General features: G+C 41.5%; 2 protein-coding genes across 8 annotated transcripts in view; one reads left to right on the top strand and one right to left on the bottom strand.

Moving 5' to 3' along the window:
* Positions 1 to 997, bottom strand: part of ARMT1 (acidic residue methyltransferase 1) — a 67,960-nt gene extending 66,963 nt beyond the window's left edge. Inside the window, exon 1 of one of the 2 annotated variants that reach the window (XM_052784725.1) lies at positions 912 to 991. In XM_052784725.1, coding sequence (XP_052640685.1) covers positions 912 to 961 — 50 coding nt within the window. In that variant the 5' untranslated portion in view covers positions 962 to 991. Of the gene's footprint in view, positions 1 to 911 lie in introns of both variants that reach the window. The other variant, XM_052784723.1, reaches the window with a different exon arrangement.
* Positions 897 to 23,091, top strand: RMND1 (required for meiotic nuclear division 1 homolog). Of its 6 annotated transcripts, none has more exons than XM_052784719.1 (11): positions 897 to 1,028; positions 4,099 to 4,616; positions 9,212 to 9,320; positions 12,253 to 12,328; positions 12,682 to 12,721; positions 16,170 to 16,270; positions 17,267 to 17,373; positions 19,452 to 19,516; positions 20,406 to 20,482; positions 21,644 to 21,764; positions 22,557 to 22,892. In XM_052784719.1, exons 2-11 carry the CDS (start codon positions 4,113 to 4,115, stop codon positions 22,827 to 22,829), a joined length of 1,473 nt encoding a protein of 490 aa, XP_052640679.1. In that variant the 5' UTR covers positions 897 to 1,028; positions 4,099 to 4,112; the 3' UTR covers positions 22,830 to 22,892. The 6 variants fall into 6 exon arrangements, with proteins under 6 accessions (XP_052640679.1, XP_052640682.1, XP_052640678.1 ...); XM_052784722.1 differs by lacking the exon at positions 897 to 1,028 and adding an exon at positions 1,053 to 1,179 and having other exon boundaries at positions 22,557 to 22,894; XM_052784718.1 differs by lacking the exon at positions 897 to 1,028 and adding an exon at positions 3,461 to 3,649.
* Positions 23,092 to 23,767: the final 676 nt, after the last annotated feature.

Raw genomic sequence — 23,767 nt, forward strand, 5'->3', positions numbered from 1 at the left:
GCTTTTAAAGCAGTGGACACCAATAAAAAACAAACAAAATCTCAAATTGGTCAGGTTCTTAGGTCTGCTTTTGAAGAAAGAGATAAACGGCAGTCTTTTCAGGGAAGAAAATGCTAAATGACCAGCCCTGCCGAAAGAGTGAAAACTGCAGTTAATTCCAGGCTAAAAGGTATTCTCTAATTGCTCAGTTACTCAGATGTGACCCCCCAAGGAAATTTAAAATTAAAAGCACAGTGATTCTTTTAAAGCGTATCTTGTATCCACGAGAAAATCCACACTACTTGCTCTCCACTCAGTGCTTGACTGACACTTCCCCAGACGCTGTCGGTAGGCGAGAAGGACAACGAGCAAGGCGCGATCCGCCCTGCGGGGAGCCCAACCCGGCCCCAGGAACGACTTTGATCCGAAGGGCTCTATCCCGCCGGCAGGAGCCCCGCTCTCAGGGACTCGGAACTCAGCCGTTACCCACCGCCCAAAGCGAACCCAAGGACACCTGGGAAAAACTCAGGCACCGCTCGCACCCTCTAAGGCCTATTCCCGTCAGCAACAGGCACGGACAACCGCCGCGGGCAGAGGGGGCCGAGGCGAGCAAACGCCGGCCCCGGGAGGCGCCCGCCCCCGCGGAGCCGGCAACGCAGCGCCCACAGCGCCGCCTCCCGGCCAGGCCGCCCCCGGCCGAGCCGGACCGTCCACGGCGCTGCCCCCGCCCAAGGAGTAGGCCGAGAGCCAGCCCCGCTCGGCGCCCGCCGCTAGGCCGGAGGCCCCGACCGAGGGGTCCGGCGCCCCGAGGCGGCCGCTCCCCGGCCAGAGCAGCGGCGGGGAGGGAGGGGGGGCACCAGCCGGTCCCTCAGCTCTCTCCTGCCACCCGCCCACCCCGCTGCCGGTAACCAGCGCGCCAGGCCGCCACGGACCCCTTAAACCTGCCCGACAGGGAGACCGGTAGCGCCGCTACCGCCGCCATCTTGCTCCGCCCCCGCGAGCCGGCGGACCGCCCCCCGGAAGTGGGGCGAGGCAGCCGGACGTTATTGGTGAGTCAGCCGCGCCTGCCGCGCGGCGCGGTACGGCGACGGACGGGCGAGCGGGCGGGGCCTGGCGGCCCGCGCGCCCTGGCGGAGCTCGGCGGGCGGTGGGCGGGGGCCGCGGCTCGCGCGGCGGAGAGCGGCGCGCCCCCTCCCCCAGGTCAGTGCTGGCGCGCGTCGGGAACCGCCTCGCCCCTCCCGCGGCGGCGGCGGCGGGCGGAGGGGGAGGGGAGGGGCGGCTGCCCTTGAGGGCTCCCCGCCGCCGGTCGGAGCTGCGACGGGACCTTTTGCTGAGGGAGGGGGGGCTGTGTAGCACCCCTCCCCGCCCCGGTGTGGGGGGGGAGGACGGCGGCACGGACGCCGGGGCGGCCTCTCCTGCCTTTCCCGCCGGCTCTGACCCTGACGCGAGTGGGGAGGCCCCGCGCCCCCCCCCCAGGCAGGGCCGTAGGCCGAGTGAGGGGAGGCGGTTTCAGGGGTGAGGAAGAGCCCTGCCCGCGGGAGGGAGGGGGGCGATTCCCTGCCCCGTCCCTTCCTCCGCCCCTGGACTGCCCCTGCCGCAGCCGGGGCAGGAAGGCTGCCGGGGCGCTCCCCCCAAACCCACCCCCCCCCCCCGCTCCGTACTCGGGCACTGCCGCCGGCAGCCGCTCCGCCGGGCGCTCCCCGGGGGTCGTGCAGCCGCGTCCGAGGCCGAGCGTTACGGAACGGGGGCGGCGGGCCGGCCCCCCCACCCGCGCGGTGACGCTGGGCCGGGCGGTGACGCCTCCCCGCGCGCCCGCCAGGGGCGCCCGTCAGCCGCGCGCTGCCGCCGGGCGGGGGCCCGAGCGCCTCGGCTGCCGCCGCGGGTGGGGGCGGAGCTGGCCTCGTTCTTCCTGCGGAGGTGGGGCGCCTTCTCTGCCCGATTGGCCCCCTGTCGGCCCGTTTCCCGCCCTCCCCGGCAGGCAGCCAATGGGAGGGGGGCCGCTCCCCTCTCCCCGCGCATACCTGAGGGGGCGCTCCCGGGGGCGGGGCTGCCGCCGCCATTGTTTCCCTCAGGGGAAGGGAGGGCAGAGGGCCCCGCCGCCGCCGCCGGGCGGGGGCTGGGCAGGAGCGGAGTGTGCCGGCAGCGAGGCGCAGGAGAGCAGCGCCCTGCTGGCGGGGCCCCCAGCACCCGGGGGGGGGGCGGAGTGGGCCCGGCTTACTCGTACATCTTGCTGGCTCTGCCGCAGTAAGCTTGGACTGCCGGCCGGAAGGCAACGGGCGTGAATAAAGTGTGTCTTGTATTAAAGAGGAGTTGGAAAATAAAGGGTCGATTTGTTTCTGCTGCTCGGAGATGGCGCCTGCTGTCTTGCTGTGGTAGCTCGTTGTCCCGCTTCTTTCTGGGATCGCTCTGTTCCGCGCTTCCTGGCTAGGTGCCTCTGCTGCGGCAAACCTGGCGTTAAGGCTCCGCCATGGAATTTAGTCTCTAGGATCACTGCTTCCTTCTAACTTGCTGTAAGCCCGTACGATTGAAAAATCACCCCTGGGATCACCGTGATTCGAGGCAAGGTTTTGTTGGCTAGGAAAGTACGGATCTGCTTGGCCTTTGTGAGCCTCTTTCTGCCAGTTACCCCACGCTTCCAGAGACTTCTCCCCTTGCCCTGGCTCTCTACTACCTTGGGTTGCAGTTGCTGAGTTTTTCAGCTCTCTTGATTATCCAGAGGTAACGGGCCTTTAAAAAGGTAAACGTGCCTTGCCCTGGGCAGAGTCTTCTGGGTCACTTTTTAAATACAAGACAAGTTTAAAATGAAAATAATAATTAGTTTATTCTAAGAAGTATGCAAATAACAGGCTTACAAATCGGGCAAAAAGCTACAAGTGAAGAGCATATAAAATTATGCCCAATATCAATTACTTATTGTGTGATAGCCTAAAGGCGTTTAATGTCTTTTTTTTTTTGTAGTATTGTGTGCTTCTTTCACCAGAATTAGTGTGCTCCCCTTGCGTTAAGTTATGTCAGGGTGAGGTTTGTTTTATTTCAAGTTGTGCGTGCATTGTGCTAGCATCTAGGTATCCTTGTCAGGATGGAGGGCTTGTTCCAGTCGGCACGCAATTTGTTCCCACAAGAAAATACTTATTTGAACTATTACCTTAAATGTATGGGTGGTATTGAAGATCCTTCTTTACACAGTTTTTGAAAAATACTCTGAAATTGGCAGTTTTTTCAAACTATACAACTTAATGACTTTTTTTTTGTTAATAACTTGCTGAAGATGGATTCTGTGTCATGAGGGAAATGTTCTTGCTTAATAAAAGCAGATGGGGGCAGGGACTTGACACTGCAATTTTTCAGCAAGTGAAACACACCCACTGAGGTATTCAGTCTACTGCCTGTCAATACTTTTAAAGTTTATTTGATTAGCTCATACAACGTAGCAAGAATATAATGAGCTTGCTCTTAGTCTGGAATAACAGAACAAGGACAGTATCTTGTTTCCATCAGCACAGGTAGATCTGCAAGTAGGCCTTGTGGTCCCTCTTGCACCAGTACGTACTAGCAGGATCAAGACCATAACCTGACTGACTCGGCTCTCGCTCTAGTCAAGACAGATGAACGGAGCTGGATCCATGCTTGGCTGTTTGTAATACAGCAGTTTCAGCTGATGCTGATCAGTGTGTGTATTCCATAGGTGACATTCCCATACAACCCCATAGTAATCTAATTGTTGTTTTTATTATGTGTAAAATAATGCTTCACAGAGTCTGATGTCCTCTTCAAGGTGTGTGTGCTGGCTCATGAGTAATTTCATCCGTGGGGTTACTGAGAGTGCAGACTGCTACACAGAATGAGCAACAGAGGGAAAAGATGCCTGCTTACATATTGACATAGCAACCAATTCTACTTTTTCACCATGTGTTGCAAGCACACAGCTCAATAATGTGTTTTGATCTTAATTAGAGTATTTCCGTAGCGTTGAAAAAAAGCCGTTTAATCCCTCAATGTTTATGTGCTTAAAAGTACTAACACATGCAAAAGGAGTATGGGTCACCTTTTAGATAAGGGGAAAATCATATTCTTTCTTTCCAAAGGGTTGATGGATGATTTTGTTTGTTTTAAATACAGTTCTGAGGGAAGCAATGAGACTGAAACTTCTGCACCTTCAGATTAGGTCTTTCCACGCTTTAACAACGGTCTGCCAGTGCCAAAGCTTCGATAAAACTGGATGTCCGCTATCAAAGCTGGATAATGAAGTTGACAGAACAGCTCACAGAACAGCAAAGTCTTGGAATTTGTACGCTCTGAAAACTGCTTCCTCTTTTTTGACAAGTCGATGCGTGCAAGTCAAGAATTGGCAGTTGCTCCAAGGAAATGTATCGGCTTTGGGAAAAAATGTTTACTATCAGAGTGGGGAGGGTTTTTTTCCGTTCTGGAAATGTTTTGGTGTGGCGACAACTGAAAACTACAAGCTCAATACAGAGCATATTAAAAAGCTTAGAAACATCTCATCAAGGTTTTACTCGGTTGTATCAGCTGGTAAAATTATTCCAAAACACAGTAACCAGCCAGTTAAGAGGCCACCGAAGGCACCAAGGACCAAGCAGCCATCCAGAACTAACCAGCCACTACTGTCAGACATGGAGGTAAAGTAGAAAATTTACAGTCTGTATAACATTAAGGGAACTTCACAAATTTAATTTAGATTCAGATTTGGGTTTAGATAAACATTTTAATGAAATTAACATGGGTTTTTTGGTGAGGAGGATTTCATTATTTATCCTAGTGTGGCCACAAAGAGGTTGGAGCTCTGCAAACCGAAACAAGCTTGATAGAAACTAGTTTGTCTGGTATTTTGAAGATAAAATAGAGACTTACTAGCAATGTGTGAACAGAAGGGAAGATAAGTGGAAAGATGAAATCCATTATTAACAACTTTAACCAGTGCTCTCAAATCACATTTAATATTGAGAAACAACGTCTAGCTTTCAGAATAATTTAACTTTCCCTAGGTATCCTTGCTTGTCCAGTTCTACCCAGTTTTAAGGCTTCACTCAAGCAGAAATCAAGGTGAAAGTAAATAATATAAAGTTTATATTCAGATTAAGTTTCAGATGGGAAACAGAGGTGCAGATGTAGCCTGTGTTACTTGAGGAAGATTATTCCTTGTGTAGAAATAGCACCTTGACCTCCAGACTCCTAGATCTACAGGGTAATTGCAGCAACAAACTGTTTTGGATAAAATGAGATATGATTAAGTGAAACAGTGCATACTTGTGGCTGTTTCTCCTTAAGATAGTTCTTTGCAAGCCTTAGTACTAGCCAAGGCAGACCTTAAGCATACTTGAATATAAGATCTCCAACAAAGATTCAGGTGTCAGAAGTGTTACTCTTCAACCACTGAGTTCCAGGGTATTGTTAATAAAGTAGTATTATTGATGAGACTGAAACAAATATTGTGCTTTCAGAAATAGCTTCCACATTGCCTTTGCATATGTCTATTACATGATCTAATGAACATGAGCACAGAAACAAGTTTTAATGCTTGCCTTCTTGTCACTAAGCTTCTGTTTAATATTTTGTATGATGAGCAGGAGTATGCTTTAATGTAACATAAAGGCTCAATTACAGACAGTTTAGTTCCCACTTGTATTTTCCTGTTGCTTTGAAAAAAGAAAGTGAAGAATATTAGTCCTGAAACACCATGTACTGTTTCAAGCTTGTTATTCATGCTATGACAATACATTCAGAGGTTTCTTCTTTTTGTTGTTGGGTGAATTGAAGTGACAATTTTTTTAGATTTTTGAGGCTTTTAGATGGCAGCATAGAACGCAAACAGTTTCTTTGTTTGACATGTTCATATATGTGTATGCAGGTAATATGCGCTGCTATTTTTACTTTCTTCCATTGTGAAGAAATGGAGAAAATACTCCTGATACACTGAAATAATAATATACTGTCTGAGGAAGCTTCCACATGGCCAAATGCTGTGCCAGAAATCACACAAACTCAGACCTAACAGAAACATCTTCTATTTTTGAATAAACCCCATATGGTTTTGTCAGATATATAGCCCCATCTACAGGGGTATGGACAGGCTGCCACCTTGTCTGCAGGCTGACAGTATTTTGCAATAAGCATTTTTTTTACCTGTTTGTGTATTTCCTTATAGATATGTAGTATAGAGAAATAAAGATGTGGCCGATTTCTGCAAGATGACTAATAGAAGTAGCGCAAATGGAGAATCCTCGAGGTTTTTTTTCAGCGCGCCATTGGTTTTCTCTAAATCCTGGTGTCCTGAAAAAGCTGCTCTTGCCTGCACCACGTGGAGGCAACCAAGAGCCCCCTGGTAACACAGGCCCTATTGCCAGGGCAGTTACCTGGGGGCAGGCCGCTGCATCCTCTCCTACCCGGTCTGCCCCTTGAGGCAGTAGCTCTAGGTCTACTCCTAAGTTTCTCAGTTAGATGAACCCCGAGGATCTCTGGTGTTTTCTGTCTGGGAGGGCCTGGCAGTTGGCACCTTTCTTTTGCAGAACAGTCCATGTATGAGGTCCTTCCCACCCCTCCCCTGCACTGGTCTTCATGTGTTGTTTACAGGCAGAGTGCTGAGCAGCAGCAGTGATAAATGGTTGTAAGACCAGTTTTTCAGGATAGATGGAGGAGTTACTTGAAAGCAGTTAACTGGTTTAGTTAGTCCATCAGTGAGTAGTACCCCTAGTCAGTTTAGTTAACCTCCTAAGGTCTGACTGCATGAAAAGCCTTTGAGCTAATTTTTAATGCTATAGCCGTATAGTATAGAAAAAGCTTGAAATTAAAGTAAAGATGTAGTATTTACTACACGTAAGATAAAGACTGATTCCTATGGTGACGTGAGGATTTAAGTTCATCCTACAGGTTTTCTTTCTTAAAAATTTTTGTATGCTTGAAGTGGAAGGGGTGGGATAAGGAGAATTATGGTTCCATGAGCCTGTACAGTTGGTGGGGGCGCAATGACATGGAAAATGAGTTGTTGAGGTACTTAGGATGGCTACTTCTAAGGTTAGCTGTTGTAGTACTCTGAATAGAATCCCAATGAAGCCCTGGCTGTAGGCAGAAAGGAGGAGGGTGATGAGTAGCTGGAGTTTCTTTCTAGCACCAGTACAGATTTTGTATTCTGTTTTTTTGAAGTTTGCAGGTGAAAGTGACATAGCAGAAAGCATGGCATAAAGGTTGATCGGGCAGTTAACGTGTCTGTTTTAGGATTAGCTGAATCGTTCATTAGAGTATAGATGTTTTAGCTATTTCTCCACCAACTATCATGGGAGCTTAGACATCTAGAGTACCTGTGGACACATGTATTTTAGGTGTCTTAATCTCAAATTACACCCAATCCAAATGTTCCCCATCAAACAAGATTTTAGTAAAAATTTAAGTGAAACAGTACATTGTTAAAAAAAACCCAAACAAACTAGTGCATATCCAAAATGCTATTTCAGGCATGTAGTCTTAGCAGAAAACTTCTGGCTCTTAACTAAATGTAAAGTCTTTATGTTGAAACTAAAATTGCAGCACTAAGACAGAAAGTCTGTCCTGTAGTGCATCTGCCTTGAAATGAACAATAGCACAAGTAATAAACTATGGGAAGCATAGAGCGGGGTAGAGATTTTCAGATTATATACTAGCTGCAAGAAAAGAGTTTGTTCCCTTAACTCTTGACACAAGGGTTTCATGGCAGAGCATGTGTACTTGTAATAACCAGAGCTTTCTGGAAGAATCTGAAATATATAATTTGCATTGGCAGTTTAGAGATTGAGAATGGATTTATACAGATGAAATCATGATAATGCAACTTTGCAAAGGTACTGCAGCAAGGAAATTGAAAACGCAGTTCTGTTCCACTGTTAACTCAGCCTTGTAGCACAGTCGTGGAAATATGCCTACAAAATTGCACACTGAATATTGTCATTACTTTTAAAGTTTATTTTCTGTTAGTGATCACTGAAATAAGATGATGTGTAAGCATAGCTTTGGAAGTGATAACAGAATGTTAACATTAAAAAAGAAAAGAAGTTTAAATGTGTGATTGTGATTCTGATGACTGGTAACAGGCCCCCCAAGGAGTACAACACCTTTTTAAGCCTTGCTGTTTGATAGCGTATGAGTGCTGCAAGAATATAATTTGGATTTTAAGTTGAAGTATAGTGTGGGTATAAATGCTTGCAGATGAGTACAGTTCTTTTGTTCATTTGTTGTTGGTTACATCCCCATTTGTGTTGGTTACAAAAAGCTGGGAAGTGACTGATCCGTTATGAGACACATTGCTTTCTGGATATCTTCCGCTACATTGTACTGAAAAACATTATCACGGGACACATATGGTATCAGAACAAAGAAATCCACTTAAAAAGAGTAGTAGAATTTGTAAATCGGTTTACTGTGACTTGTTTGATTCATCAAGAAAATCTTCACAGAGATGATTTTCTTTCTTTGCCACACTTGAATCAGTCTCATTGCAATTCAGTATTATTTTTCCAGTTATTTGTTTGGATATGGCATTTTAGTTATTTAAGATTGTGGAATATTGAGACAAACTCTGGCTGTTTTATACTGTTCAACTGTCGTGTCAGTTGAGACCATGTTGTTAGTGCAAGATTCAACTCGGGGACACTGTAGATCTGCAGCACCTACAACAGGCCCAGAAGATCTGCAACTTTCTGTGCTGCGGTGTTGCAGTGGCTCATACCCTGGGAGTTACCTGGGCAGTGAGCTTTGTGCATGGAAGAACATGATGTTTGCAGTTAGAGCTTCTGTTTGATAAGCAGGCTGGGATAGTTGAACTCCATTTACCTTTAAAATATAGATGTTAAAGCTGATACTGGGGGTGTCTTGTTTTTGATTTCAGCAGTCAGCCGAGTATGTCATAAGCTGTAGGATGGGAGAGCAGTAGCAAGTGTGGTTCTACTGTTAAAGCATTTGATTGGCATTCAGGGAAGAAGGGTTCGCTTTGTGGCTCTATCACAGAGTTTTTAGGTGCGACTTACTCATGTCACCTGGTTTGATCTCAGTCTGTGATTTGCTTTCCCACTTAATAGGGAGCAAGTAATCTCGTTAGTATTTGTACACCAGGTGGACAGCATGGCAATGATATCGTAGAAAAGAGTGAATAAATGTCACTCTCATGATAAATTTGAGGCAAACAATTGTCTTACGAACATCTTGCTTCAGCCTTACCCTAACTCAAATCTTTATTCCTTTGGCACAGAATCTGATGCAGTGCACAGCCTTTGCAACAGCAGATGAATATCATCTTGGTAATCTGTGTCATGACCTGACTTCACATGGATATGTTGAAATAACAAGTTTGCCTAGAGGTAGATTTTTGAAACGTATTAAAAGCAATGTTATACTTTGGGAAATTAAATATGGGTGAGGTATATGATTTTTACAACTTTATGTATTTTTATTCTGGTTAATACCCTGGAATATATCATACTGCCTATAAAAAATATTGCTTTGCTTTAAAATACCATGTGCCTAAAAAAGCCACAACTAAACCTTTCAGAATAGCAATATAACCAGCACTTGCTGTTACCCTATGGTAATTTTCCCAAAATTACAATTACACTAAAAGTATTGAAAAATTAGATGCATGCAGGAAAAGTAAATTTGAAAATTTTCTGATACAAAGAATTTCTATAGGAATTTGCTAACTGAAAAAATTCTGAAAGTTTTCTTTATTTTAATTAATCTTTCAGTAATGTGATACCGTAATGCTTCAGCTGTCAAAACAATTTTGTAATTTGGAGTGTTGCATCTTCTTCCCATACTCACATTTCTATTAATGTAAATCACTGAGAGTTGGAGAGGAAGGCATGCAAGAGAGTATCTTGCTGACTAAGTGAAATGAAAAAGATACACACATAAATGCCTAGTTCTAGTAAAGAGAATGCAGCTGATACTTTTTTTTTCATTGGGCCAAATATATCCTAGCAATTGTTGAATGCTTCACTTAGCTAGGCTTCAGCAAAGTAATTGCTTCTGGTTTCCATACAGTTATTGCTGAAGACTTGGGAAAGTATGGCTTGGAAATAGCTACAGTATACTACAAGAGAAAAACAAATGGAGCTTTTTATAGCTTAAGGAACCTTATGCCCTAGAACAGCTGTGATTTTCATATGTTGGCAGTAGAATGCTTTTTTTTTTTTCTTTGAATGAACAGATTATATGAAGCTAAGAGAATGACAGATAGTGTTTATGGGCATTTCAGTAGAGGTTATCAAATATCTGCTGCCTCTCAAACACTTAGTAATCCAAGTGCAATAATACTCCAGTGGGTCTCTTTCAAACACGAGATTTACTATGATTGTCTTGCTCAGAAAGATGAACATGGAAAGACAAGGTGCTGTAGAGTATAGGCTTCATGTTCCTTTGTAGTTTCTTTGTATTAAAACCAACACTGGTTTCACAGCTTTGGGATAGAATCTTTGTACAAACAATCTCCAACACGACTGTGAATTATCATAAGGCGAATGTTGCTGGTGCTGGTGTTTTACCCTGGGAGTGTGGGTTTTCCCAGTTCTTTCATTTCTTCATGGTGTGTTTTTGACTCCTCACAATAAATACACTGTTTATCAAAAGTTTGGAGGAAGTAATGATGAAAGGATGTTGGATTGTGCCAGTAGATCTGATGTCTTCTGGTGGTTGGCTTGTACATGTAGCAGTGGTTGGTTACCAACTCAAAACATCGACTCTTGGAAAATCAAAAAATATTAGCACATAGAAATCTAAATCAGCAATTATTGTGTGGATTTGTTGCTTTGTAGTGTTTTTCCTAAGCATTATTCTTGGTCTTGACCTCTTTAAAAACATTTTAGAGGCAGATCCTGTACCTCCGCTTACAATGGACCAGATTCTCTTCAATTGTGTATGTTTTGGCTGGAGTGGATAAAGATAAGGGTGATATTTGAAAAGGCAAATGAGAAAATGCAAACAAATGTTTCTTCCATGGTGAACTCAAACTTCACACCTAAAACTTGCTCTAGTGATTCAGCAAATCATGAACTGGAATAGCAAGTGAAAGAAAAGTCTTTAAAGAGTTCATACAGATTCGTGTGGTCTCAATTTGGGTATTAGCAAAAGTATATCCGATTCATCTCTCTCTGCTGCCTTAGTCTACCTGGCCTCTATGGCTTGAGCAGTAAAGCAGAGTGGAATTTGTACACAGGCTGAAACTGATGCCTTGTCACTTGACTTGTGATCTTTTTGCACCACCACAGGGTTGAACTTTTTAAGGCTTAGGTGTTAGGCCCTGCAAATTCCTCTTTGTAGAGTCTCACTTTATAGTAGAAGTAGGGGGTTTTGCTGATCTAGCTTCCACTAGTTCTGCAACAAAATGAGTCATGCTGGAAAGTAACCTTTTTTTTGTTAAAACCACATCAGGACTTCTAAAACTTTATCTATATTAGCGAGTAGTAGTACAGTGGAGAAGACCCGTAGGGGAAAAAAGCAAAACGCTGTTCTGAGAACCCAGCATTCACATTTTGTAAGTTTTGGGGCATTCTACTTACACTAGCTCAAGTCTGGTCCTTTGTAACAAATGCCCGTTAGTGGTTGGAGTACCACAGGTGCATTCTTGGAGCTCCTCTTTGACTTTAATTTAATGCAAAAAAAAAAAAAAAAAACCAAACCCAAAAAAAGCAGTTTGTGTACTCTGACACTGGTTCTGCAGTGCACATCAGAAGCGTGGTAGATGAGGGTGGCTGGAAGATTTGTTTCAAAAGCATGATTGTGATCCAAAAGGAAGATGCAGGTGTACCCTTTCCTTTCTTGGGGGTATGCTCTTTCAAGTTTCTGACTGTCAAAGCAGTCAGTGCAATTTGAGTGCAGATTAGTCCCTTACTATATAGAAAAGAGAAAGATATTTTGGGCAAGCAGATTTAAATGGTAATTTCTCTGCAGTTGTGGGCAACTTCAGTCACTTTACGTGTCCATGTCTATAAATCTGTTCCTGGTTATTTACTATGCCCTGCATCAGTTTTCCCTTAAGTCTTTTGTTCTTCAAAACTGTTACATTTCATTAACTAAAGATTCCAGTGAAGTTCAGCATAGTGGCTGAGTGTCTCTAGAGCGTGACGTTTCAGAGAAGCAGTGTAGTTTAATACTGTAGTTGTTTCCTGACAAGCGTGAAAAATATGGGACTGGCTGATGTGTTAGCATGTAACTGTTAAACTGGAATTATATGCTTATAGCTATCGTGTAGAAGTTTGACTAATTCTTCAACTTTTTTCATTTATTTTAAACTAGATGCTGCAAACGTTTTGGTGATTGGTACTGAGAAATCTGCAAAAGAAGATGATCCTGGCATGATTTTTTTCTTCAGGTAAGCTATAAATCATGCCCAAAACATTACTGTATTAATAGCAACGGCGTGACAGAAGTAGTGCAGCTTCCTAGATCGTTGCATCGTATTATCTCATGAAACTCAAGGAATAACTGTTCAATCAGAATCATTAAAAAAAAAATTAGAATTATTTAAATGGTTAAAAAATAACTTACCTTCTCATGTTTTTTGACTAAAGTACGGCTAAAAAGCAACTATTATGTAGGTTTTGTGAAGATTGTATTAAGTTTCTTGATTCACAATGACAAAAATTGCCACTGTACAATTTGAGTATTGCGTTGAAATACATTTAAACAGTATAATTACACTTCAGTTTTTCCTTGAATTCACAGGGAAGGGGCTGTTGTGTTTTGGAATGTGGAAGAGAAAAGTGTAAGTAAAGCAAAACTGTTTGTTAAGACTTCATAAGCAGATGTTTTGTCAGTCCCACAAAGCTCAGCGTGCTTGGGCGTTGTTTGGGAGCTTGGATCTTTCCATGAAGGAAAAGGAGTGATCTTCTAATGAGTGCAGGCGCTTGCCTCCTGCTGCCCTGAAGTGTGTGGGTTGCTGATAGATCACCTTTGAAACTTGACTTTCTGTATAAAATGAGCAAATATATGTGTAGCATACAAAGTGGATAACATTTTCTGCTTAAAGCCAGAAATCTGAAACCTTAATCTAGGGAGACTGACAAAAAGAAAATTCTTTCAGCTCTACATCCTGAAGTAGATCAGAAAAATCAACCTGTGAATGGTTGTTTGAAAGGCACTAATGTAACAGAAAATGTGTTAGAAGAAAAGGATCATTCTGTTCTATTCTATTTCAGTTAAAACTATTCAAACTTATGTTTGGATAACTTTGAAAGCGACAAAATTTGTAAGCAACTTTTTAGTATTGTTTTGTGTTTCTACCAGTTAACAATTTTCCTGAAGGAAGATTTTTATTGGCTGGTATAATTGTTAAAATACATTGATATTGGAATGACATGCCCCTTATGATAATTTGGTGCTCTTTGCTGACCAAGAGGGGTATGCCACAGGCATATCTATTTTTATGAATAAATTTATAGTTATTTAAATTTTAATATAATATATTGTTTTTTATTACTGTAGTTAAATAAAACTCTATTCTAGATACAAAGAGGAAAAGTATCAATCTTACCTGTAGGCAGAGTATGTGAAATTAAATGGTGTATTAAATAGATGAGTCTGAGATGCACAGAAGTTCACAGGAGGATTTTCAAGGTAAATGAAAACACAGAGCAGTTGTTTCCAGGTGTGAACAATTTCTGGATTCAAGTTCACTTTTTCTGTTTCAGACCTGAAATGTTCCTGATTTCCTGTCTGGTTTGGGGGGGTTCAGTATATCAGCTGGCCTACAAAAAGATACTAGTTCTCCCTTCAAACCTTGCCTGTAGCACACTTACGATGCTATGGCTGTAACTACGCTACTGATTCACAGGTATTACTGAAGACTAGCTGACTAACGCCTGTTGATTTTTATGAGTTGGGCATCACTACCCACTGGAGCACTGTGAAAAATCTGGTTTTGTTGTACATGCTTAAGTACCTTTGAAAAATTGATACCATGTTTTTCTTGTCAGTACTAGTAACTTTAGTTGGTCCCTTGCTAGCTTTATGTATAAAAGACGACTGCCTCTTTCTGCTTATTGAAATCATAGTAAAAGTTTTAACTTCCAAACAACTTGCTCAAATAGAGGAGGTATTTTTATGCACATGTTTAATGAACTGAAACAAACAAACAAAAAACAAACTGGTCTGTAGAACAGAAACTGAAAGTAATTCAGTAAAACAGAATGTAGGGAATCACTGTGAATGGACAAAATTGCTTTTTAAAAGTACTCCAGAATGACTATTAGGAGAAGAAAAACTATTTAAAACTAATGTACACTTAAGAAGTAATAACTACAGACTGATCATGAATAGAAATTTAAAATTTTAAATACCATTTTCAAGTACCTGAGTAGGGAGGTCGTGCAACAGCTTCACCACCAAAAATAGCAAGGGCAAAAAGCAAAACTAGCTTTGAGGTGGAGTCTCATCTGTTTTTTTAAAAGGAAATTGCGTGACGTGATTGCCTGTAATGGCAAGAGTTTACATTTAGTGAATCCAGAACATCTCTTCTCATTAAATGTACTGTGTCACAGGTAGTCCCTTCCATAAAATTAGACTGGGCTTAGAAGAAGCTCACATCAGTCAGTGGAAGCCTTTGTATTACTCTGACTACATAAAAGAAAGCTGCCACTGAAATACAATTTCTCATTATCCAGAGCAATGGAAGAACTTTGGAAGTATGCACATTACAAGACCTATGAATTTCACAGAATCGGCTATGGTCTGTAAAGCTTTGTTAAATCTTGCTCTGTACTGGCCCTGGGAAGCCTGAGCTGGTTGTAGTTCTGGAAGGGACTGTTAGTCTATTAACAGCATAATTATTACTGTATTACTAATGACTTCACAAAGCCAGCTAGAGCACTTGGATGCAAGTGAACACACTCTTGAAGTCTGGCATGCTACATTATGGACTGGCTATTACCTCTGGCATTGTTTTAGCAGTGTTTGCCTTGCTGTACTGTCCCTGGACACAGCATAGCTGGCTGGCCGAGCTGACTGGCCTAACAGCAAACAATTCCTTGCTTAAAAAATGAAAATAATTTTTCATACCCTTTTTTACCGCAAGACTTGGAATATATGGCAAGTATTAGTCATGCTAATACTAAATTCAGGATTATGAAACAAGCAGTTGTAGCTGTAGGGTTCGGGGCTTTTTAGTGAAAAATGTTATTGTGTCTTACATAGATACTTTCACCAAAATTCTTGAAAGCAATGAAGAAAGCTAGCACTGCAAAGAAAATCCCTCTTGCAGGTGATCCAACAGATTTTTTTATTTACTAGCATACAGTTTTGCACTAAAAGGTTAACTGTTATTTTGAAGAGAGTGTTTTAAGTATGTGGTCCACTTAGTGGAATATTTACCTCTTTAAAGAATTTAAGTGTATTGGGTTTTTTTTATTGGCTGTTGTGTAGCTAAATGCCTTTTAAAAACCTGTAGGTGAGTGGGTTTTTTAGTTCAGAATTTGTTCTAATTGCAGAATGATTTTTATGAGGGGAGCCTTGTAGCACGTAGGATCCCTCATCCTTGTTCCTTTCTAAGGCAGATGTCAGAGGAGAAAGTTTTGTGAGAGAAAAGGGCTCTTTCTTCCTGCATCAGGTTTTAGTGTGCTTGAGAATAAAATGACAATGAGATTACTTCTGCAAGTAAAATTGCACATTTAACTGTTTACAGGGTTGAATGTGGGCAGCTGAAACCATTTTTACAGATTTCTGTGGTGATAAAGGATTTCTGTAATATAACCCAACCTCTGGTAGCCAAAACAAAACCATTGATTTTAGCAGCAAACTAGTAATTTTGGCAGAAACAGCCACCTGATGTACTTATCCTAAAGATTCATTCCCACGCTCAGACATCTGCCAAAATCTTGTACAGCACATTGTTTAATAGTGAATACATCCGCATTGTCTTTACTACTGCTGTGGTTAATCCTTACCCTGTTTTATATATGCAGACATTAAGCGACATTTTAGTCTTCACAGATTCCTTGCAGTTGTTCATAGCCATAAATTCTTCCACACAGCTACAGATAGCTTCAGAAGTAAACTGTGTTAATAATCACTTCATTACTTAGCGCACCTGTTCATTGTTACTTAAATAACTTCAGCATGAAAGTTGCATTCATCAACCTATTATATGCGAGATCTTTGTAGAATGATAGTATACTGCATGGTAACTGTTCCTGTGTGTGCAATTGTCTTTTTCTTAGATGAAGAATGTCATGCGAGTGTTAGAACAGCATGAAATTCAGCCATATGAAGTTGCACTAGTCCATTGGGAGAATGAAGAGATGAACTATAGAATAGGAGAGTAAGTATCTTCAGGCACTCTTTATATAAAAGCTAATAGATACCTAAAACAAATTCAAGCGAAAGCAACTAGTAAAAATATACTTGTCCTTACTCTTTTTTCAAATGAGTAAAATAAAGGAGAAAACAGTATATCAAAATTGACAAATTTTGCTGTATTGCTAAACTTGCAAGTAATGGCCTTTGTGACTTTGTTATGCAGTAGATTTTGTAAATTATGAAGGTCCATGCCCACACAACTGACTATGTTCTTCAGCAATCCCAAACAGAAACCATCATCATCTCTACGGAAGTATTTCTCCAAGTAAATGATTATATAAATTATCTGTAGTTTTCCAGCAGCACCAAAAAACAATTCCTAGACAGGACACTGTAACACTAGGAGCTGAGCTAATGAGGTTGAGCTTATTTAAGGTAACCTGATAAGAGGACAGGTTTTCGTTTTTGTTTTTTTTTTCCTAGCCATTTGAAAACTGCATGTACTATCCAGTTGTGTAATTTGTGATTCCAGACATATTCCATTGTGCTTATGCAAGTTTCATAGTGAGATTGACACGATAAATTGAACGACTCTCATGCCCCCTTTTCTTTGCTCCTGGCCCCCTATGCAATAGAGGGTTCAGGGAAAGTAACATCATAGCAGGGAGGGAGTGATGTTGATAAAAGAAGAAAAGAAAAACAGAAATGGATAATACAGGAGATAGTGAACAGGAGAGAGGCCAGCATCCTGCTTACTCTGAACTGTCTATGTGTATATAGTAATGCTGTAGTTACCATCATTTCTTGCTGCAGTTTCATTTAAACCTAGAAAATTTGGTCATAATAGTAGTCTTAGACTGAGGAACTAATTTTCAGTGATTTGTTTTGGTTATTGTCAGGTTGGACATGAGTAAAACACAAGGACAGGGATGATGTCCATATAGATACGGTATGCTTTATATAAATAACCTTTGCTGGTGGCTTAGTCAATGAAGATGCTTCAATCCTGTTTTAACAGAGGTCAGTCAAAGCTTCATAAAGGAGAAATCTTGTTAAATTCTGAGCTGGATAGTGATGAAGTTGTTCTGCAGAAATTTGCCTTTTCAAATGCCCTTTGTCTTTCTGGTAAGTTAATATTGTTTGTAATTTCAGCCTATGCTACAGATTTTGTGAAATGTCATTATAAGTGGGACCTGTACAGTGACAGGTTGGAGAAGACTCGGTGTCTGGTTTAGGCAAACTGTGTAAAGATTGATTGTGCTTCAGTAGGCGGATTCGTTTTCAAAGCTTTTACCTTGTTTTCTGTGAATTTGAATTACCTCATTCAATGTAAATCATCCCAAAGATTAACAAAGCACATTAAGAAACATACTTTGCAAAAGATACACATTCTACTGAGCATCCTGTTCCCCACCCTTGAGAACTATTCTAGGATAGCAACGAGTGTAGAGTCCAGTATTAGAAACCTGTCAGTAATCTTAGGTAATTCATCCTGACATCATTTCCTCTAACAAAAAAAGCTAGATGCCAGCTAAAGAAGTAATGTAGAGCAGTGATTCCCAGCTGGGAGGGTGTACCAGTATCAAAGGTGCAGACCAGAGTCACAGATAATGTTTTCCAGGCTTATTAGCCATGGCAGGAGACAGCAGGAGGCACTGGGAAGAAGTCAGGCTCAGCAGTGGTGCTGCTGCTTGAGGAAATACACCTCTCTGCTGCTTCAGACCTCGAATGAGGTAGGAAGTGGGAGTAGAAGCTAGCAGCAGTAAGGCCGTCCTCAAAAAGACCTTTAAAGGACATCTGGTCTGTCTACCCCTACTGCTTTTAGGGTAAATTACAGGATTCCTGTAGTATTTGGGGAATTGCACCTTCAAACAGAAGAGACATCAAGAAACAGAATGCATGTTTTTGAAGTGATACACCATTTGACGAAGGAGTACAGCATAACTAAATGGCTCTTGACTGTTAAAGGAAGAACTATTGAGGAAAAAAAGCCTTTCGTTCCCTGTAGTTTTCCTATTCATAAAGCCACTGCATGGAAGTGTAGTGCCACATATAATGGAGCAAGCGATTTATTCCCAGGACATAATTGGTACCAATTTATGTTATTGGGAGATATGCACATCATAAAGGAAAACAGTTCAATAATGTTTAATAAAAATGAAGGATGCAAGTATAGTCCAAGTCAAATTTATGACACAGCAGAAACCAACCTCTGTCAAATAATCGGTAATAGCTGAAATGCCTATTGGCTTTTTTTCAGGGGCTAAATTAAATGTCATTTAAGTCACTGACTTGGATTAGGCCTCTGTATTCAAAAGATGGGTGTGAAGGATGCTCGGCATTGGATTTACTGTCAGCGTCCTGCCTAGATGATACTATCAGTTACTACCATGAAAGAGTTCATTTTGACAATTACATCTTCCCTGATTAATTCTTTGGAGTGAATAGGGTTAATATTTGATCTGTTGTTACTTCATTCTTGTCGGGGAGTCTGCGGACTAAAGAACAAAGGCGTGACTTTTGTCATCTTCCTGTAGAAACATCTTTCCAGGCTCAAGCCGAGGCATAGTAGAATTTGTGTTGCCATTGCGTGTGCTGAACAGCTTCCATAGAAGAGAAGTTATATCTTCAGTGAACAGTATATTCACCTAAAAACAAAATGGGAGATTGCTTAAGTTTGAATTTAGCTTCAACAAGTACAGGTGGTGTGTCTGTGCAAGCTAACTCTCCGTGGTTTGAGCGTGCTGCATCAAATACTGGACAAATGGAGAATGAGAGTTCTGCAGGATGCTAGAAATGCAGTGGAGACTCTTGAGCAGCACCACATGAAGTCAGCCTGACTCCAGCATGGCTCGTTATCTCCAGCCTCCTTGGAAGGTAGCTCGCAAAGGCTTCGTACATACAGTAGAGCACTCACACAACTTCTGAGCTGAAGCAAAAACTCTCCTGGATCTGAACTGATCATTTGGAGAAGAGAGCTGTGCTCAAGGTGGCTCTGCATGCAGAGTTGCGTCAGTGCCCAACCCAGATTTGTCCGTAGGTGTATGAACATTGATGGTATAATACTAACGGTAACTTGCTGCAAATAATGTTTGTATGTATCAACATGTGTTGAAGCAGCATGTTGGCAGATTTAAAGTTACGATTACTAGGAAGCACATATACGTCTCACAGTGTCCTGCTCTGTCGCCTCTGTGTTGCAGTAAAGCTGGCTATTTGGGAATCATTATTGGATAACTTCGTGGAATCTATCCAGTCAATTCCTGAGGTGAGGTCTTGTTTGTACCTCTCCCCTCCTTTTCTCCTGCGCTTTGTAAAAGATCAGGCCAGATACAGCTGAGGATATGGAAAAAGCAATTGAATGCTTAACACGTTTGATGGTAAAGCCATCAACGTAGAGAAGCTCAGAACACCCACAAAGCGGTGGGACAAGAAATCGTCAGTCTTTAAAGGGTTGGGAGTGGGGTTCTGCCTTGGAATGTTTCCCATGTTGTGCCACTGTCACCTGCCACTGTTGAATGTGTACACGTAACAGGACAAGCGGCATTTAAAAACCTGCCACAGTGTGTGGTAGCTTGGGCTGAAAGTAATGTGCTTTAACTTGACTATAATGAAGAGTTTGAGTGAGTTACTTAAACCACAGTTTTTCATGAGACTTAATTAAAGTACAAAGCGCCTATGATGTCACACAAAAATGAAATTCCTAGGGTTCAAAAAAGAAAACATAATTTTTAGTATTTTTTTATGAAGGAAATTAATTGTAATACATTGTTTGTCTTAAGTAAAAAGTCTATAAAAAGGCTAAGTAGCGGCAAGGTAAAAGAACACTGTCATGACTTAAAAATAACAATAGTAGGAAGAAAAAACAAATGATCTCTTGTTCAGGAAATCATTCGTAGAAAATGCTCCAGGATTTTGTACAGATACTGATGTCATACTCAGTGACTTATTGAAAAAACCTGGATGAAGACTTGCATGGTGATATTCTTACAAAGCTAGATAAGCAAGGCACTAAGCAAACAAAACTCAAATGTTAATAAGTATGATATGCATTCAGATTTTAACTCATATACATACTTCAGGCTGTAAAACTCCAGACTTCTTAACTACTAGTACATGCTACTTGATCAAGCGGTGAACAACTTGTTACTTTGCAGATACTGAAGTCACGAAGGAAGGTAAAACTGTCTCATGCAGATGTAATGCAGAAAATTGGAGAACTCTTCGCGTTAAGGTAACTTTTTTGGTTACACCCAAGACATTGTGTTACACAGAACTTAATTTTTAAGTTCTACACGATACAAAGACCAGAATACACACGAAACACAGTGGGGTGGGGCGGGGGAATTCCTTCAACCTTCTTTTGGCTGGAGACTGCGTGTGCTGTTTATGTTAGAGGACCCGCTGGCTCACCACTCACTACGGCATCTCAACTATAGACAGGCATTAAGCAGCATATTGTAAATGCCCAAATTCCACACCCTTTTCCCTCCCTGGGTCCAGCAACACAGGTCTCATAACCAGTAATTATAGTAGATACTAGAGTGTGCAGAGGACACCAGGAGGAAGGACAGGGGTAGGTAGAACTGTTAACTATGGCCTAGAGTTAGTATAACTTTTCTGTAAGTTCTGTTCTTCCCCTGACTTACTCAGAAACCACTGCTACATTGTAAGAATTTAATGAGGTTTTTTCCCCTCTGAAGTGAGATTTGGCCATTGAGAATACAGAGCATTCCACACTCTTTTACAAAAAAACTCAAAATCAGTGAAGAAAGAGGTAAATTAAAAAAGCAATTCCTATTTGAAACATTGGATTTTATATCCCTACTTGAAGGACTGTTCAGTAATGAACAATGAAGTTCTAAGTGTCCAAAGATTTATATGAGCAGTAGGTGGAGGGCAGGAGATTTTAGCTCTTAGCCTTTATAATGTTGAGGCAATAGCCTGGTTCAGCAAGGTGTGCTGTGCTCACATACCCACCATGTCAGTGTCAGTACCAGTCACACTTAAGAGTTCTGAGATATAAACAAGCTGTTAAGGAGCTCCTCAGTAACTTTAATCCACGTACCACTTCAGTGAGCTACTAGCATAGTCAAGGACTTCTCTGCAGATATCAAAAGTTAAGGTGACAAGTTGAGGAGGCAATGTTGCCATAAGGCAAAAGTCATTTATGCTCAAAACTGTTCCACAGTACAGTATTCTCAGAAAAGTTTCAGGAGATGTGACCGATTTTAAACAATCACTACAATTGTATTTTTACTACGAAAGGAGATTCTTTTCATATTTTACTTAAAATTACAGGAAAATTTTACTGTTTCTTTTAAATGCTATGTAAATATTTGCTCCTGTATTCACCAAAAGAAAGTTTGACTACTGTAGTACCCATTCTTTTTAGGCACCGTATAAATCTGAGTTCAGACCTGCTAATAACACCTGACTTCTACTGGGACAGAGAAAAACTGGAAGAGCTTTATGACAAGACTTGTCAGTTTCTTAACATTAATCGCAGAGTTAAGGTATGTGTCTTACTGTTAGGAGAATTTTCCACACTCAGATCAGCTGTCTTTCTTTGGCTCAGCAGGGTTACAGACTGCTCCACGAATGTCTTGTTTTAATTGTAGAAACTGATTAAAGAATAATAGGATCCTATACGATATCCCCTTTTCCATGTGTTCGTAACCCACTCACATGTTTTACCCAGTTTAGGTTAACAACCCTGCCTCAAATCAATGGATTGTGTATTTCCTGAGCCACTAAATTAGGCGTTACATGGTTGTAAGAAGAGGATGTTTAATTCTTGTTCTGAAATGTGTGCAAGAAAACAAGTTAAAAACTGAGATGTGAAGCAGTCTTCTTACTGACATGACCAGTCAGGTCAGTTCATTGAAGAGGGACATAATGCTTGCTGCTGAACCAGAATGAGGAGCACAAAAACTACCTCTTCTGGTGGTTCAGCAACCTTCAATATTTAGTTACTTTGGAGGCATTCCAGTAAGCTGCAAATTCTTTTTCTTGTGCCTGTTTTCATAAGTAGATAGCACCCGGAAGCAGTTTAATACCTGCAGATGCATTATCTAAATTTCAATTATTTTTGTGAACCTATTGAAAAAACAGACTCATTTATACTGAAACTTCTGTCGCTTGTGCATGTTGCCTTACAGGACTTTCTGTTCTTTTCTTTCGCAGACAAATGTTAACACCTCTGTAGTTCTGTTCAGCGAACCCTTCTGTGGATTGTGTTCCTTTATTTAGTGATCTTGTTCCACTTACAGAATCCAGATTTGCAATATATTTGGAATCTCTTGCAGGTAATGAATGAAAAGCTTCAGCACTGCATGGAGCTGACAGACCTAATGCGAAATCACCTGAATGAAAAGCACGCTCTACGCCTCGAGTGGATGATAGTAATACTCATCACCATAGAGGTTGGTGGGGTTTTTTTCCACTGTCACACTGAAAATGTAATAACAAGTTCAATTTATATATCTCATAATTTGAGAATCAAGATTATTTTATTTATGTACTGTACAAGTAGATTAGTCTTCAGTTCTTTGCAAGTAACTTGTGAATTGCAGCTATAGTTATTTTTCAGATTACTCGTTTACAGTGTAAGCTGTTTTAAGGATCATTAAATCAAATAAAAATTCCTATCAACATGTTTGCTATTCCACAGGTTCTGTTTGAACTTGCAAGGGTAGTTTTCTGATGACAGAAGAAACTCAGGAAGAAGAAAAGTGACAAAACCATAAAGACCACATGGCCCGGAAAATTCCTGTCTACCTTATGCTTCTGGAAAATTGTGGAATTGTGTCTCTTGATAAATATGTACATCTTCTACTCAAATTTAAAAAAAAAAAAAAAAAATCTGTCTCTGAACATTATTCCCAACTGCTGTACTAGTGATGTTAGAGAAGTCTTAATCTATCGATGTGGTAGTGTAAAGCTGAGATACTAATGACACATTTGCAGGGGAAGTTTTCTAGTGAGTAGGCCTGGATGCACACAGAGATTTAGCTTTTTCTTCTTAATAAGCAAGGACAGAAGGCTGGATCCTTTCTGTGCTGACTGTATGTATTTGGTGAAGGACTCTGCTGCCTTGTCGCCCTCACAGTTAAAAAGACACTGAGTACTTCTAGCTACTTTGTGCATTTGACTGATGATGAAATTTTCCTCAGCTCCTTCTTGGATAGCTGTGATGCTGTCCCAAGCTTGGAAACAGCACTACTATGTGTTCTTCTCAAGTTACCTGGCATGATTTTAATATACCCAGCAGGTATATTTAATGTTATGTTCTACCCCATCACAAAAGGGTATTTACATACTTGTACAGGAATACATTTATTTAGAAGGTATTTATATGAAAGGGGAACTAGTTGAACTTTATCTGAGGTCACAGGAAGCTGTAGCAGAATGATAAATGAACATAAGAGTCACAAAATTTCTCTATTACTAGACTGTCCACCTTATCATCTTACCTGATTCTTATCAGTACAAGTTGCAAGCAGTGAATTAGCATAGG

The sequence above is a fragment of the Harpia harpyja genome, chromosome 4 (genome assembly GCF_026419915.1).
Source record: "Harpia harpyja isolate bHarHar1 chromosome 4, bHarHar1 primary haplotype, whole genome shotgun sequence".
Classification (NCBI taxonomy): domain Eukaryota; kingdom Metazoa; phylum Chordata; class Aves; order Accipitriformes; family Accipitridae; genus Harpia; species Harpia harpyja.